At 47.9% G+C, this 15,684-nt stretch overlaps 1 protein-coding gene and 1 pseudogene across 1 annotated transcript in view; both read right to left on the reverse strand.

Annotated features, from left to right (window-relative positions):
- MVB12B (multivesicular body subunit 12B) overlaps positions 1-15,684 on the reverse strand; it is a 178,372-nt gene that overhangs the window by 68,015 nt on the left and 94,673 nt on the right. Inside the window, exon 7 of the mRNA XM_021674030.2 lies at positions 12,403-12,497. Within this exon, the coding sequence (XP_021529705.1) occupies positions 12,403-12,497 (95 nt within the window). The remainder of the gene's footprint in view (positions 1-12,402; positions 12,498-15,684) is intronic.
- Positions 7,090-7,167, reverse strand: LOC135277397 (small nucleolar RNA SNORD116; annotated as a pseudogene).

The following is a 15,684-nucleotide window of genomic DNA, read 5'->3' on the forward strand; positions in this document are numbered from 1 at the left end:
AATGCATTCATTCTGACACAAAAGAGGGGCCCTCATATTGCATAAGAGCTGAAAGATAAATCTCATCACCAAAGCTTGTGCAACTGTCCAGTTTCTCCCCAAGTTCTGGCCACTGCCTCTGTCCATCTTTAGCAGACCATCAAGAGTTTAAACATACCAACCTGGAATCTGATGTCCTGCCACTATTGTCCTAACTCAGAGATGCCTGAGCATGGGAGCCCAGCAACGCTGGCAGCTGGAGGACTCCGGGCTGGAAGCAGGCAGGAGTGGAAGCTGGGGCTGGGAACTGACTGGGTTACAGGTGGGGGTTATTCTGGAGCGCTCACAGGGAATGCTCACGATACTGGCTCGGTAACCTTGGGCTTGAGTTTAGGAGAGGATGGCTCTTACGAGGCCCAGTCCAGAGAATGAAGCTTCCAAGCAGGAAAGGCAGGACAGCACAAAGGTGATGTCAAACAACACCTTTGTGAACTGATAGTTCAAACGACAGCCCCACCCGTGGGCAGGGTACAGGGACTCAACAGCACAGGAGAGCTAGGGTAGAGAAGAAGAACACTCGGGGTTCAGACCCAATAAGATGGGTTTGGGCTGCGCACCATCACTATAGGCTAAGAGAAGGCCACCACAAAGAGACCTCCCAGTGCCCAGAGCTCCCCGAGACACAGGTTTACACCAGCAAGGCCAGTGCAGCCTGCACTACGAAGGCAGAGGTTCTTTGAGGTTCTGGTATAACCCCTTTCCTGACTGGAAAAGGATCTGAGAAGGGGCTGGGAGGACAGGGCTGTGGATACTGACAATCACAGCAACACATCACCAGCACTTTCTGTGTCCCAGGCATGGTTCTAAGCCTCACCATAAGTCACCATCACCCCCATTAAACAGGTAAGGAGAGAGAGGCACAGAAGGGTTCAGCTACTTGCCCAAGTCACTTAACTTTAAGTAAGGAGGCCTTGGGCTTCCCACCTTCACCATTTTGCCCAGCAAGAGTGATGGGAGCCATACCCCCATTCCTTTTGTCCTTTGGATCCGGCATTGCCATCAGCCAAGTGTCAAAGCCCTCAATCTGATGAGGTCCCAGAGATGATCATCCAGGGCCCATGTGAGAGTTTAAACAGGGCTGAGACCCAATATACCAAGTTAGTCCTAGCACGATTCACTCCAGATCTGTGTGCCATTTCTAACCTTCAATATGATGAGGGGAGGGAGACGGTCTCACGCAACCTGCACTGAAGAAGCGTCCTCAGTACAGTGGTTTTGAGCTCAAGTGTCTGTAGTCAGAGACCTGGGTCTGAATCTCAGCCCTGCCACATACCACAGGTGTAACTCTGAGCTGATCACAATCTCTCAAGACCTCAGATTTCCCATCTGTAAAAGGTTTTCTTGGTAAGGATTTGTTGGGATTAAATAACAAAATGCATGGAAAGTGCATATACCACACCTTACACAGGGTGTCAGAGGAAGGCTGGGTATTATTAAGTAAATTCATTTAATTAATTCAATCCATTTTAATAAAGCAAAAACAACTTTAGCTCCCTAAATGTTTCAATGAACGAAGCTGCCTTAATCATTTTCCCCTTTCAGCTGAGAGTTTATTGTTTTGAGAGAGACAGAGGCAGAGAAAGAAACAAAAGGCGAATTTGGCATAAGCTGCCCTTAGGCAGGAGTGTCTGGTCACCCACACTACATCATTCACTCCAGAGTAAACCTCTGAAGAAGTGCTAAGAGCAGGTGAAGAGCTGGGCTCATGGGGGTTCCCTTTGTTTTCAGCATTTCTCTGGCCAGGTCTACAATTATGCTGTCTCTAAGGCAGGGAATTATCAGGGGGAAACAGGGGGTCATATTTCTGCTGAAAAACTAGACAAAGAAGATACACATACAGGGAGAAAGGTGTCAGAAAGTTGGTTTTTCTGAGTTTATGTGTTGAGGAACGTTACAGTTGAGGCAGTGTGGACAGAACGCCTGTGAAGTCCAGGGGCAGTAAATGCACATTTGCTGGCCACTGTGAGGCCTGGGCACCTCAAGCTGTAGAACATACAAGGCTCCTTCCCACATAGCTTTAGTCCTGGGAGGTGGGCGTAACCATCTCCACCTTAGACACCAGACAATGCCTGGTACACAGGAAGTGTCCCATAAGCATAAGCCTGTCTATTGCTATGTTCAAATGATCCATGTTGTTACTGCAACTGCTGATACGGAGAAATGTGGAATTTAAATCCAGAAAGGCTGGGTGCTCTGCTGGCCTCACTCAGCCAGTTGGCCAGTTGGTGGGAGAGCCAGGGCCTGCACCCAGCTATCTGGGCTCCCGCCCTGCTTCTTCCGGCTGCTTCGACCACAAATTTAACTCTTTTCCAAGTTAAGAATGGGATGTGGCCCATTAAACCAGACGCCTAAGCTCTGCCACGCTTAAAAAGAGAAGGAAAAAAAAAGTGTTTTTTTTTTTTGTTTTTTTTTTTTAAAAAAGAGAAGAAAAGCATGGTGGGAAGGCAGCGGTCTATTTAACAGCACTCGAGTATCTGTCACCTAGTAATAGTTTTATTTTTCACAATGACTTAACTGGAAAAAGTCTTAACTTTTTCCTACCCATGGGGCACAGGAAAAGCAGAAATGAAAGCCTGGAGCAGAAATCTACCCCCCAGGCACTTTTCCACCAAAAAACCAAAGGTACATTGGAAGATTTTATAGAAGTCGCAGCCTCACGCTGCCAAGCACTTCTCTCCTTCCTGCCCCCAAGCCATCATTCTGTCACCTTCTTGAGAAAGGGATCGTGGGCTGCTTGCCACAGAAAATAGCCCACTTCTAAGTGGCGATGCGTGACAGAATGTCTAGTTTTCCAGCGGGCACTGAGCTGAGCCATGCCAGAGAGCCTTTTATTGCAAGTTTCTCTGGACTGAGGAAGAAATTTTCTTTGAGCACTCCGAGAAGTAATCTTATATATCAAAATTATATAAGGGAGCATGGGCTAAGAAGATGAAGACTGTGCTGGGCCCAAGCCAGCGTGTCCCATGTGATAATTCTCAACAAATCTTTGGGCTCTTTCTCGGATCACAGCCCTGCAGGGAAGGTGAAAATGGAGAGAAGTGACATTTCTGCACTGCTTCCTGGTTTATAAAATGTTCTTACATACCCTAGATCTTCACAACAATCCAGGAAGGAAATGGGCATTACTGCATTCTTTTAAAGATATGAATAACTAACACTGCCCAAAGTAGCATTGTGCAGGGTCCTTGTACAGCTCTCGGGGACGCCATTCACATATTTTGTGCAGTGCGCAACCTGGGCAACTGCTCACAGCAGCACTGTATGATGGCCCATACCTGTCAGAGCCAAGATTCTGACCCTGTGCTTCCAACCCCAAATGCCCTATCAGTTCAGCAGGCTTGCCCTGAGGAGCACAGGACGGGGCAGCTCTCAGTGACTGATGAGTGAATGGAGTGAACAATCTTGCTCTTTTCTTTGCCTTTGTTTTCATTCATCTTTCTCAATTAAAAAAAAAAAAGGAGCGTCCATGAGAGGATGGAGGCTCCTTTTCGTTTTTTAATTGAGAAAGATTAAATAATAATAAAGCCTCTGCCCTCTCAAGGTGCCCACAGGTGCAAATTCTCCAACACGAAGTAGTGTGGGGTAAACCAGAAGAGAGCATCAGCAGCGGGAAGGGAATCAGAAAAGCCTGGCGGAGAGAAAGCTTGGGAGCGGCCTTCAGAGCCAGAGCCAGGGGCAGAGAGGAGAAGGTGGTGAAATCTGAGCTGCTGGAGTGGTGGGGCAAGCAGAGCGCAAGACAAAGGAGGATGCAGGGAGTGCCCTGGGCTGGTGGAACACAGGCGGGACTGGTTGTTGACAGTCCCAACACCAGGCAGGTGAGGTCTGAGGTGTGAATGAATGCAGTCAGGCTGCCTCGGGGCACAAAGGTGAGATCTGAGGAGCAAGGGGCCCAAGCAGGTCTGTGGAGAGATGAGTCAGCTACCTGGGCAACTGGGCTGAGGCTAGAAAAGCCTGGTCAAGGAAGAGAGTCAAGTAAGGGCTGGGCACCAAAGCCTGATACCTGCCAGGCTGCAGCCCAGAAGGCCCGGGCCCAGCCCCGTAAGTGAGAATGCAGGCATGCGAAGAGAGGACCACGCTTAACACTCAGCTCCAGAGGGCTCTGGGGAACTGAACCTGACCATGGACTTCATCTGGAGTAAGATGACCCAGAGCCCAGCTCAGGGTTCTCAGGGTCGATCTCTCTGTGAAGTCCTAGAGGAGGCACTGGCACCGCAGAAAACCTCCAGGAGGCAAGAGTTCCCCAAGTGCCCCGTGTGTTTGCCTGCACACGCTGTTCATTAACTTCAGTGACACAGCCACCTCGGCGGATGTAGAAAAGCACATCCAATTAGCCAGGCCTACATGAATATTTGCACTCTTAAATCTTTTGCATTTCGAAAGGGTTAAAGCTTATTATTAGCATATAATTTACAGTCCTTTCTCCCAGGAAAGGAATAATGCACAGTAAATGCCACATTCATTTTAATAATACATGTTACAGTCTGTGCCCAACATCTGCACAAAGGTAAAGGAGACAGATTTTTTTGACATGTCCCACTCTGCCATCTAAACACAGGCTTTTTGTTTCTTAAGTGACGGAAGGTTTAATCAAGAAAGCAGGCAATTCATCAATCGAAACAAGGCAGCGTGCGTGCGCCTGACAGCACACACATGGTTGTGTACAGAGCAAACCTGGCCACCTGTCAGCCGCACCTTTTACATCAGGATATACAAATACACCATGCGATCAATTCCCCATCCACTCCCATTCATTTCTTCTTTTTCCTATTCTATTTTTCTTTATACTTGATTTTATTGTCAGTCAAGGCAAGAGGAGATGGATAGACAAGGGTTCTTATGGGGGATGATACAAATGGTTCTTATGGGTGATGATAAAAATGTATCCGCCTTCAAAATGACTTCTCTCCTCCTTAGTTCAAGCACCATTATTATAGGTATTTTTTCACTTCATTCAGGAATTTTCCCATATGCTATTATCGGTGGCCGTGCCAAAGTGATGTTCCCGTCTCAGATCCTGGCCCACCCCCCGCATAGGCTCACCCACCACCGCGTGAGCCAGTTGTCGGTGATTATGAAAATCCTCTGTGGAGCAAAGAACCCCAGGGAAGCCGGGGTCAGAAATGCAACGTCACTCCGAGCCGAGAGAACATGCCCACTGAAGACAAAGGCCACAGGGACACCTGGGAACGCGGAGGCTCACACTATTCAGGGGCTTGCACCGGAAGACAGTGGCTCTTTCCCTCCATGGTGGTTATCAATAACACACTCACTCAGCCCACACACTCACCCAAGCACAGGGAAAAGGAGAACCACAGGCGCACGCACACCCAGAATGCAGATGCAAATTCTGCAGCATCAAACCATGAGCATTACAACGTGCCAAGCGGTGGTGTTAGCACACCTGACACAGGGAAGAATGGCGCTTCTCTAGCACCCTATTGTTTGAGTCTTTTAGACTTCATTTTCCAGCCCTGCAGCACTTCCTGATCATTAAAGTATTAAGTTTATTTTCAATTTTCTGGGTGAGTTTTTTTTTCCTAATTGAGAGACAGAAATCATGTAATCACTACAAATGAAAGGGAACTATGTTTGGAATTGTTTGGTATGCTGTAGATGAGTTTTTAAATGATCACATTGTAAGATACACATTTTTTTCATCATAAGATGAAAAGCTGGTGGCAGAAATTTTATCCAATTGGATGAAATATATAAATCATGAATTTCATAATACTGATAATTAAATGTCCATCTTCCAATTTAAATGAGGACTAGATTAAAACTGCATGGAGAAGGCTGATATTCAGAAATCATTAATTATTTTTAATTGCTTTGTGCTTTCCTACTCCAATGTCAGAGCTCCATGGCTCACCCACAGTTCAGAGTTACAGATAAAATCCTCCTTGTCTCTGTACAAGGAGCCATGATCCAAACGGATGAGATGATGGACAGTTACTTGACCACACTGACAACTTTCCTGGTGTCAAACATCCTGAAAGGGGGTTGATTTTTGAAAAGCGAACAGCTGTGGAGGACAATAAGCTGGCCTTTCCAGCAATCAAAAAGAGAAACAAAACAAAACAAGATAAAACAACCAAAAAGCTGAAGGCAGAGGGGCCAGTACACCCGTCTGCCAGGACAGATCCTGATTACGGCTTCTGTCCTGGGAAATTGTGCGCTCCCTTCACTTTTATGGCTGCCTAATGCTGATGGATAAATGAAGACGTCAGTGAGCCAACCTGTCTAGGTCCTAAAGAGGAAAGCAATCCTCACCCTGCAGCTCACCACACGGTGTGGCTTTGCAGTGTTTCTGCTCTGTGGCTCACCCTGCATTCATGGGGTGTTTGAAATTTTTTGGTTTTATTATATGCCAGTGTTAATAGGTATTTGCTTAATTTTACTATGCCAATTTTTTTCAAAAGAGAAAAATAAGCTTCCTTTGGTTAAAAACTGTGCACTTGGAGACAGAAATCAGATTATAACAACCACCACCACAAAAGGAGCGCAATTGATGGTTTCCCATCCTGTGGTCCCGTCTGTTAAGCAAAACCGGCCGTAAGACAAAGCAACCTTCCTAGATTAGAAAAGGCACACTGCGCTCTCCTTGCCGGCACCTCTCCTTACAGGAAGCCCCAGGTGCAGCTGTGTGCCACAGACTTGGGCAGCGGGTCGGGGAAGATCTGTCTTTCCTGACATTCCCCGAGGTCTAGGGGCTGGAGGCCACCACAGGAACATGTCATAAGAAACATCTCACTCAACTTGCAGACATTTGAGGTTCATTTCAAACAAGTAGATGTCCCTCCAAGACATGGATATATATAAGCTGTTCTTATCAAACTTACAGTTATAATCATTGAAAAGCCAAGTGTTACGTTGTTTACAGCATTTTATGGAGCCCTCCTTCACTCCCCCAGATTGTAAACATTTATATTTCTCCCATTCATGCCCAGTGCTGTCTGAGACATCTACTAGTTTTAATATGTATCCATGGAATTAACACTCAGGTGGCAATAATTTGGCAAAGTACAGAACTAAAGAAATAAAGAAAACAAAAGCAGTCATTTTGGCGGTAGAGATTTTTTTGCTCATTTTGTTCAGCTTTCCAAGAATTCATATGTGGGAGTCAGTGCTGAGACCCTCAGGGCCCTATTTATGAGGAAGAACAGCTCTTCCAGAATAGTTCAGTTCTTCCCAAGCAAATGGCTTGCTTCTCTCTTATCCCTGAGGGACTGGCCTCTGTCTCTGAACCTAATCTAGACATCCCCTGCATGCAGCTGTGCCTGCTTTCTATCCTATTTCCATTCGCTTGTGTTTCTTCACTTCCACTTTCATGTGGCCGTATCTATTTTTGGAGCTACCTTAAATCCTTCTGGAAGAGATGAAAGAGAAATGTGTGAATGGGCAGACATCTACACACACAAAAAAATTCCAAGGGAAAAAAGGTACGGTGCCACCATTTGGGACTAAAACAGAAGGCTTTTCAGGAAAGATGTTCTTAAGAAAACTATCAGCCACTAGGCTCCTGACCAGGAAACTCAGGGGTGGGGTTGGAGTAGAATCTAGAGAAATCAACATGACCCAGAAGAGGGCCCTCCAAAGAGGTAAGGTCTTAAAAGCATGTTCAAAAAACCAAAAGCAGAAAGCTACAGGGGTCACACCAGTGAGACCAGTGCCAGGAAAGCTACAGTCAGCAAGGTAATAACCATCCAAAAGGTTGTTTTAAAATATTTTGTTTAGAGCAAGAAAGAGTAAGAATGCATAGCACTCATGGCTTAGGAGTGATGACCCTAACCAGGGGTTGGCAAATGTTTTCTGTAAAGGGCCAGGGAGTAAATATTTAGGATTTGTGGGCCATTCGGTGCTGGCTGCACACACCTGACTCTACCATTGGAATGTGAAGCAGCTACAAACCATCTGTAAAGGACTAGGCATGGCTCTGTTGCAATAAAACTTTATTTACAAACACTCAAGTTTTTCATATAATTTTCACATGTCCCTAAATATTACTCTTTTTATTTTTGTCCAACTATTTAAAAATATTAAAACCATCCTTGGCTTGCAGGTCATACAAAATAGGCCATGGTTGTGGTTGGGCCATGGACTTTAGTTTGCCGACCTTAACCCAGATGGATAACAGAGTGAGCCAAGCCAAGTGACCATCATTTTATCTTTTTAGGGAAATGCATCTTCAAACCCTATGGGGTGACACAGTGATGGGGGAAGTGAAGAGCAAGGAAGGCAGGGAGGAGGCTCGGGCAGCTGGCTGCTTGCCTGCTCAATCCACGTCCGTAGGGCCAGCAGGGTGTAAAGGATGGTGCTGGAATTACAAACAGTGATCTATGAGGAACTTGAGTGAACAGGTAATTTCAGGGGACTGGATAACAGGGGGGAAAAATCATATTTTCTAAAAGGGACAATAAGAAAATTATTGTTCTGTGGTCTGGAAGTGATCTGCAGTAAACTTATTATGAGTCAGGTGGCTCGGGAGCACTCAGGAAAAAGTGGCGATCCTGCAGGCTGGCGGGGTTTACCAAGAACATGCCACACTCACACCAGGTCTATATATATATATATATATTTTTTTTTTTTCTTTTTTTAGACGTAGTCTTGCTCTGTCGCCTAGGCTGGAGTACAGTGGTGCAATCTCGGCTCACTGCAACTTCTGCCTCCTGGGTTCAAGTGATTCTCCTGCCTCAGGCTCCTGAGTAGCTGGGATTACAGACACCCACCACGACGCCTGGCTAACTTTTGTATTTTTAGTAGAGATGGGATTTTACCAGGTTGGTCAGGCTGGTCTCTAACTACTGACCTTGTGATCCACCTGCCTTGGCCTCCCAAAGTGCTGGGATTACAGGTGTGAGCCACCGTGCCCAGCCCCAGGTCTATATTTTTTCTTATTACAAAAGCAACACGTGCTATCATGGAAAATGAGAAACTGCAATGAGGCCAAAAAAAGAGGAAAGTCCCAAGAAAACCACTGTAAACACTTAGGCGTGGACATTTCCAGACCTTTAGCTGTATTTTTTTTTGTTAATTTTTAAAAATTACTTAATTTTTTTTTTAAGAGACGAGATCTCTCTGCGTTGCCCAGGCAGGAGTCCATGGCTCTTACCAAAGGCCATCTTAATAGTGCTTTATAGCTTCGAACTCCTGACCTCAAGGGATCTTCCCTCCTCAGTCTCCCAAGCAGTTGGGACTACAGGCATGCACCACCACTCCCAGCTGAGATGCACTTTTAAAAATGAGATCACACTCACATTCCGGCTTGCTACCTGTTTTTCTTTCCACTTAACAATATTCATATATGTCTGTTAATCTAGACCCATCACTTTTTGGCTGGTTGAAAAGTTAAGATACTGTATGAATATTTTGTAATTTAACCATTCACATTTGTTTGGGGCATTGGAGATCTATCCACCCCCAACCCCTGTCTTGAAGTATTATTTTTGGGAAGTTGTGGTGCTTATCCTTGTGGATGAATCTTTTTGCACATCTGTATTTTCTAGGAGATACTGGCAGGGTAAGTGTGAGGATGGATGCTGGCTTCATGGCCATTTGGATTAGGCTACAAGAGAGCAGAAGCAGGCCACAAGCATCTCAGGATTTCAGCACTGAGTCAGAAAGAGCTCCTCACCCCACTTCTGTGGGCAAGAGAGAGATATTGACTGAACCACATAGAACAGCTGGCAAATGTTGGCTGGCAGAATGCACAGTATCCCAAATTGCTGGGTGGATGTGAAAGAACAGGAAGACAGAGCCCAGCTTAACGAGGGGGGATCTCACAGGGATGGGTGGGCTGGTAGGAGGTGGTGGCCCCAGACACTGCAGGCATTCAAGCAGCAAATCAGGATGACTACCTGGCCCAGGGGTCTGGGAGGGTATTCCTCTGCAAGGCAGACAGGAGGCTAAATGCTTCCCTTCATCTCTTCCTTCCTTCCATAACCATGTCATAAGCACTGCTGTGTGCCACGGATGGGACTACATACGGTCTCCACTGGTGTCTCTTGCAACTCTGAGCCACACTCACCCTTTGCAGGCATGGTGGGAGCGAACTGTCTTAGTGAAAGGTACAGGAAAAGGGACTACTAGCAGGTATGCCACTGAGAAAACACTGAAAAGTTAATATACTTTAATGACCATACACACACATTAGGTGTGGGCTGTTTTTCACATTTCTAATTACACTGTTTTAAAATCTACTTATCTTAGGAAGGGACTGAACACAAGGGAGCAGTAATTGAACGTCTTCAGGAGGGACACAGAGCACGCCAGGGGTCTGCACCAAAGGCTCAGCTCCTGAAGTGTGCAGCGAACCCGTGCCAGGGCCAGTTCAGAGGCAGAACGGTTTGATGATTCATTTCATTATCAGCAGAACTCCAGCTATCAAGGCATTGGTACTGGGCAAGGGCTAGGGCCTGGGGCACACTTTGCCTTAACTGTTTTTGGAAGAAACCATTGGAAACCCTAACTTCATAATACTAAACTGAGATAGGCCACTCGGTGCCAAATACTGTTCATATGGGGGTGAGGGGGGTGGTCTCTGCTCCCTTCTAGCCAGAACGACTCGCAGGCAGGCTGCCAGTGGGTGGGCGGGCAGGCTTCCCAGTTGCGCCATAGTTGCCCAGTGCTGAGCTTGCAGGCCTTATGGAGCCAGCAGGTCCTGCGGGGTATTTCTGGCAGCAACACAACAAAGCGGTCCTGGACCCTGGCAAAGCAATTTGGTGCTTGCAGCCGCTGAGGAGGCCTGAAACTGCCTGCTGCCGTGGACTGTAGCCTCAACTACCTCTGTTTGGAAGATAAAATCCAATTGACTGCCACTTACATAAATGTAACAGGAAGTTTCTGAATGGCTTCCCCTGTGTCTTGAGGCTGTTACCTTGGTATTGCTAAACTAACAGCTGAAATGAACCCAGACAACACCTCATCAAAGCTGCGGGGCGAGGAAGCCGCGGTCCAGAGGCAGACAGCAGTGTTCCTGCCAAATCACAGGAGATTTCACTCTGTGGCTCTTTCCCGCAGAAACGCCAACAGCTGGGAAAGCCATCAGAGGACAGGTAAAGTGGGTGCAGTCGAACGCTGTGGCTGGAAAAAGATTTGCGAGCTGCAGAAGAAAAGTCATCCATTTTGATGGAGCTTCCCTCGTGTGCTTTCTGAACGGGGGCGCCCTGCTGGATTCCACAGACCTGTTCTGCACCTCTGTGCCACTAAGCATCTGGGGAAATATTCAGCTTTTCTACAAAATAGGTCATCTTTCCACACTTGTTATGCTCCTTGTCGACTCTGCTGAAATAGCCACAGCACAAAAGAAATTCTCCCTAGAGATGCTGTTCTTAGACAATCACGTTCCCTCTCCCCTTGGAGAGCCTGGCTCCTGGAGTGGAGCCAGGTACGGGGGCTTAAGAACATCCCTGTCCCTCCCCTTCCCAGCAGGAATGTCACCCAGAAGTGGAACAACTGGCTTTTGCTTATACTTCCAAACCTATTAGGGAGTGATCATAACGAGAAAAACTAATACTGACAAGAATTATGCCATTGTTCTATTTCATCTATTTAGTAACCTGTAGTTGCAATTTTTAGAAAAAAGATTACCTTTTAAATAACCGATTCATTATGGTACATGAATAAATGCCATGTTCCTGTGTTCAAAACGTCACTCACCATTAAGGGTGTGTGCTGGTAAGTGGCACCGATTTGCCACTTTCCCCTTATACACAAACACCCCTGACTGGCGGCCCAGGATAATCGGAGGCGAGTTTGTGGGTTTCCTTGGCTCTTAGCAAGTCACCTGCACTGCCAAGCACCTAATGAATCTCAATTCTGTAATAAGGCTTGTAAGTTTTCCCCTCCCTGGGTGAAGGTGAAAAGGAAAACTAGGACTGATGAAGTTCCTGCCAAGGTAACACTATCAATTTCAAGGCCGAGTTCGGAAACCACAGACTCATACTCCAGGGGTGTGAGGGGAGACCGCCAGTGTACCCTCTGGCCACAAACCTGGCTGTGAGAAATGAGAGGTGAGGACAGACTTGCATACGGGAAGGTGAGCCGACTGGGGCTCAGCTCAGCACTGTTCCCGAGACCCCGTGGGAAGCCTGCCCGGGTCTGGCAGGTGAACAATTTGGCAAGTATTCTCTGGAAACCTCCCTTCAAGCCTGTGAAATCCACACATTGTTTTTCATCATTAGTTTCAAAATAAGCTGAGTATTTGGCCCTTCTCTAAGTGCCGTGGTGACACAAAGGAAACGGAAGGCCTGGTCCCTGCAGGGAACAGGCCCCTGGCAGGAAGAAGAGAGAGGTAAGGAGACAGGTCCCATGAGAAGACAGAGAACGTATGGAAGGAGGTGGTGCTGCGGCAGTGGCCTCACATACCTGATATGGCATACAAATTGGAGTGCTGGTACTCGTAGTCTGTCCGGGTGCTGTTCCTGCCTCGGAAGGTGGCAGGAAGCGTTAGGGAGATGTGCCTGTGGAAGAGACAGAGGAGAGAGCGGAGGTTACAAGGAGCATTTCCCAAGACTCAGGAAGTACTAACACCATCAACAGCTGAAATGCAGCACAGAGCAGCAGGCAGAGCGGGTGCTTCTGGCCAGCGCCTCCTTCTCAATTAAGCATGACTCCTCCACCGGGCTCAAGTCCTCTTAAGGAATTTGGAAGTTTCTGGACATCAGCAGCCACCTTTTTTTCATACTGGAAAGGACATCCAAGAGGAAGAAAGTGTCCTAAGCCTTACAACATGCCCAAGGGACTGTATGGGGTGGCAGTTTGATCCAGATTTCTGCCCTCTGGGTAAAATGCACCAGCGAGACCGTAACACCCAGGGGCTGAATGCCAGCCTTGGTTTGTTCCATGAGCCATACAAACGCTTCCATTCCTAGGCTGCAGGGCTGCTAAGGATCACCGCACATGAAGCACTTGCTAAATAAAGGTGTTGGGAATTATTATTGCCATATGAGTCCAGGAGACTAATGACCTCTGAAAATCAGAATGGCACATTGCTCTGAACTGCTATGTCATATGTTCCCCCTCAGCCAGCACACACAGTAGGTGCTCAGGAAAGCACCTTCCAGACCGATACAGCACGGTCATTGATGGCTCAGGTGTGAGCCATTAAAGCTTACAAAGAACACACAGCCTAAGTGAGCATTTAGTCAAAAGTAAATAACCCATTTGGTATGGTCACCAGCTGCCTGTAGTGAATGCTGAAAAGAAAAATTAAACAAAGAGGAAAAGTATTTAAATCCCAACAGGTCTGGGGGAAAAGACAACAAGACCTCTTGGCGGGATGACTGGGGGCTGAGCTGCAACAGCGCAGGAGCCTGACCTGTGGCCATCCCCGGTCATTTCCGAAAGGGAAGACACTGCTGGAGGGGACACTTATTACAAAGTAAGTGGTCAATTACTGGGTGCCTTTTTCACACAGCACATGTGTGACCTTCTAGAATGGCTGCTGTGCATAAAGACTCCTGGGAAGGCTGGGCGCGGTGGCTCACACCTGTAATCCCAGCACTCTGGGAGGCCGAGATAGGTAGATCACCAAAGGTTGGGAGTTTGACACCTGCCTGGCCAATATGGTGAAACCCCATCTCTACTAATCCCAGCTACTTGGGAAGCTGAGGCGGGAGAATCACTTGAACCTGGGAGGCTGAGGTTGCAGTGAGCTGAGATCACACCACTGCACTCCAGCCTGGGTGACACAGCAAAACTCTGTCTTAAAAAAAAAAAAAAAGAGAGACTCCTGGGAGGAAAGGCTCTCCAGGGAGGGGCTGTTCCCACAGGGCCAGGATTGAGCTGCAACCAGAAGGGGCCTTCCAGGGGCAAGGTGAGCACCAAGGGCTGTGGAGACACTGGGTCTGCCAGCCACAGAGTCAGCGCTCATGGCAGACACTCAGCCACAGACGAGCCAGGCTGAACCAAGCACCAACTGTATGCTCTGGGCTTTGGGGAATCAGCAGACACACATACAGCGGGCGGGTCCACCGGGTACACTGGCATGCGTGGAGGGAACCAGAATATTCTGTGTGTTACTGCTGCTAATTAAGGGTATAGAGGTGAGCTCCCTCAGCTTAGGCTGCAGGGAATAAAGGTGCAGCAACAAATCAAGGTGCAATGTGACATGTGATTGGAGAACAAGAAAAACTGAGTGCTGGTGATCATGAAAAGAAGGAACGATATATTCTGTTAAAGGGAACGAGGCTTCAGTACCCCTCAGGGTGTTATGGGAGTGAAAGGCACCCCGCCAGGGAGTCAGAGAGAGCCAGCACTTCCCCATAGGGTTAGGGCACACGTCAGAAGCGGAGTGAGAAATGCAGGCAGGGCCAGATGGAAAGGACGCCAAACACCACCACAAGAGGCTTGGGTTCAAACTCCCAGGATGGAGGTTTCTAAACTCCTGTCCTGGCATTGATGAAGGCATCAGTCACCTGGGAACTTGCTCCAACACACATTTGCAGGCCCTTACCCTGGGGAGTCCGATTCAGTGGGCCTGGCTGGGTGCAGCCCAGAAATCTATTTTTAACAAGCTCCAGGGGTGAATCTGGAGACTGGCCGGGTCTGGGAACCCTGCGAGGGTGAGGAGCAGCTGCAGAAGGGTTTTCAGCAGTTGATCAATGTCTCTGACCACAGCACTTAGTTAATGAAGCTGAGCAAACAGAAGAGTGAATTATCGACTGTGGTTGTGGTTGAGCAGAACTAAAATGATGACAGGTGACCCTGCTGAGAGTGTCACTAGGTGAGACCTGAGAACGTAGATGTCACACATCTCCCTATGGCTCCTCACAATGCCCCTTGAGGCAGGTATGGGAGCAGCTACACAATGTGCAGGGCCCAGTGCATGTTGAAAACACGGGGCCCTTTTTCAAATGCTATCAAGAATTTCAAGATGGCAACAGCAGAGCATTAACCCACGGTGGGGCCCTTCTGAGCACAGGGCCTTGTGTGTGTGACTAAAAGGACCCGGGGTGGGTGCTGTTATTTCACTCACTGCACCAATGAGGGAATTTCCAGGAGCCAAGAAAGTATTTTGCTTCATGGCTGCCAGACTAAGATTCTAAGCCTTAACAGCCCTAAAAAGGTGCACTGCAAGCTAACTAAGGATGCAGAGTGATCTGTGCAGTACAGTGAATACTCCAGGGGCTAGAAGCATTCAGGGAGGCTCTGAGAGGAGGCGGGGGCCTTAGCAGAACTTTGAGAGCCAGGTGGACATGGATGATGGCAAAGAGGCCAGCCAGGAGGCAGAGGAGAAAATGGGGCCAGCCGAGCTGTTGGGTGGTCAAATATGCATCAGTGGTGGCAGGACAGGCAGGGGGACATGAAAATATCCACAAAGTCACCTGAACACTTGCTTACAAGTGTGATCATTTCCTATGCAAAGCGGGAAAACTCAAGTGCTATGAAGGGCAGGGTAGGAGGAGGCTCCCTGGACAGCTTCCTGGAGGAAGGAATATTGAGGTGGGAACTGAGGATAGGCAGAAATCAGAGAGATGCGGCAGAGAGGCGGGGTGTGCACCTGGGGCTCTGTGGGGAGTCTGACCTCCTCCAGACTTAGGAGGAAGCCAGGGTGGCCAGGCCTAGAAGGCCAGGAAGAGGTTGGGGCCAGGCCATAGATGGTTTTGGGGGCCATGCCACGTGGAGCGCAGCATGGGTTCTGCCTTT

This window comes from Aotus nancymaae, unplaced genomic scaffold (assembly GCF_030222135.1).
Source record: "Aotus nancymaae isolate 86718 unplaced genomic scaffold, 86718_ANA_hifiasm-v0.15.2.pri h1tg000003l, whole genome shotgun sequence".
NCBI lineage: Eukaryota > Metazoa > Chordata > Mammalia > Primates > Aotidae > Aotus > Aotus nancymaae.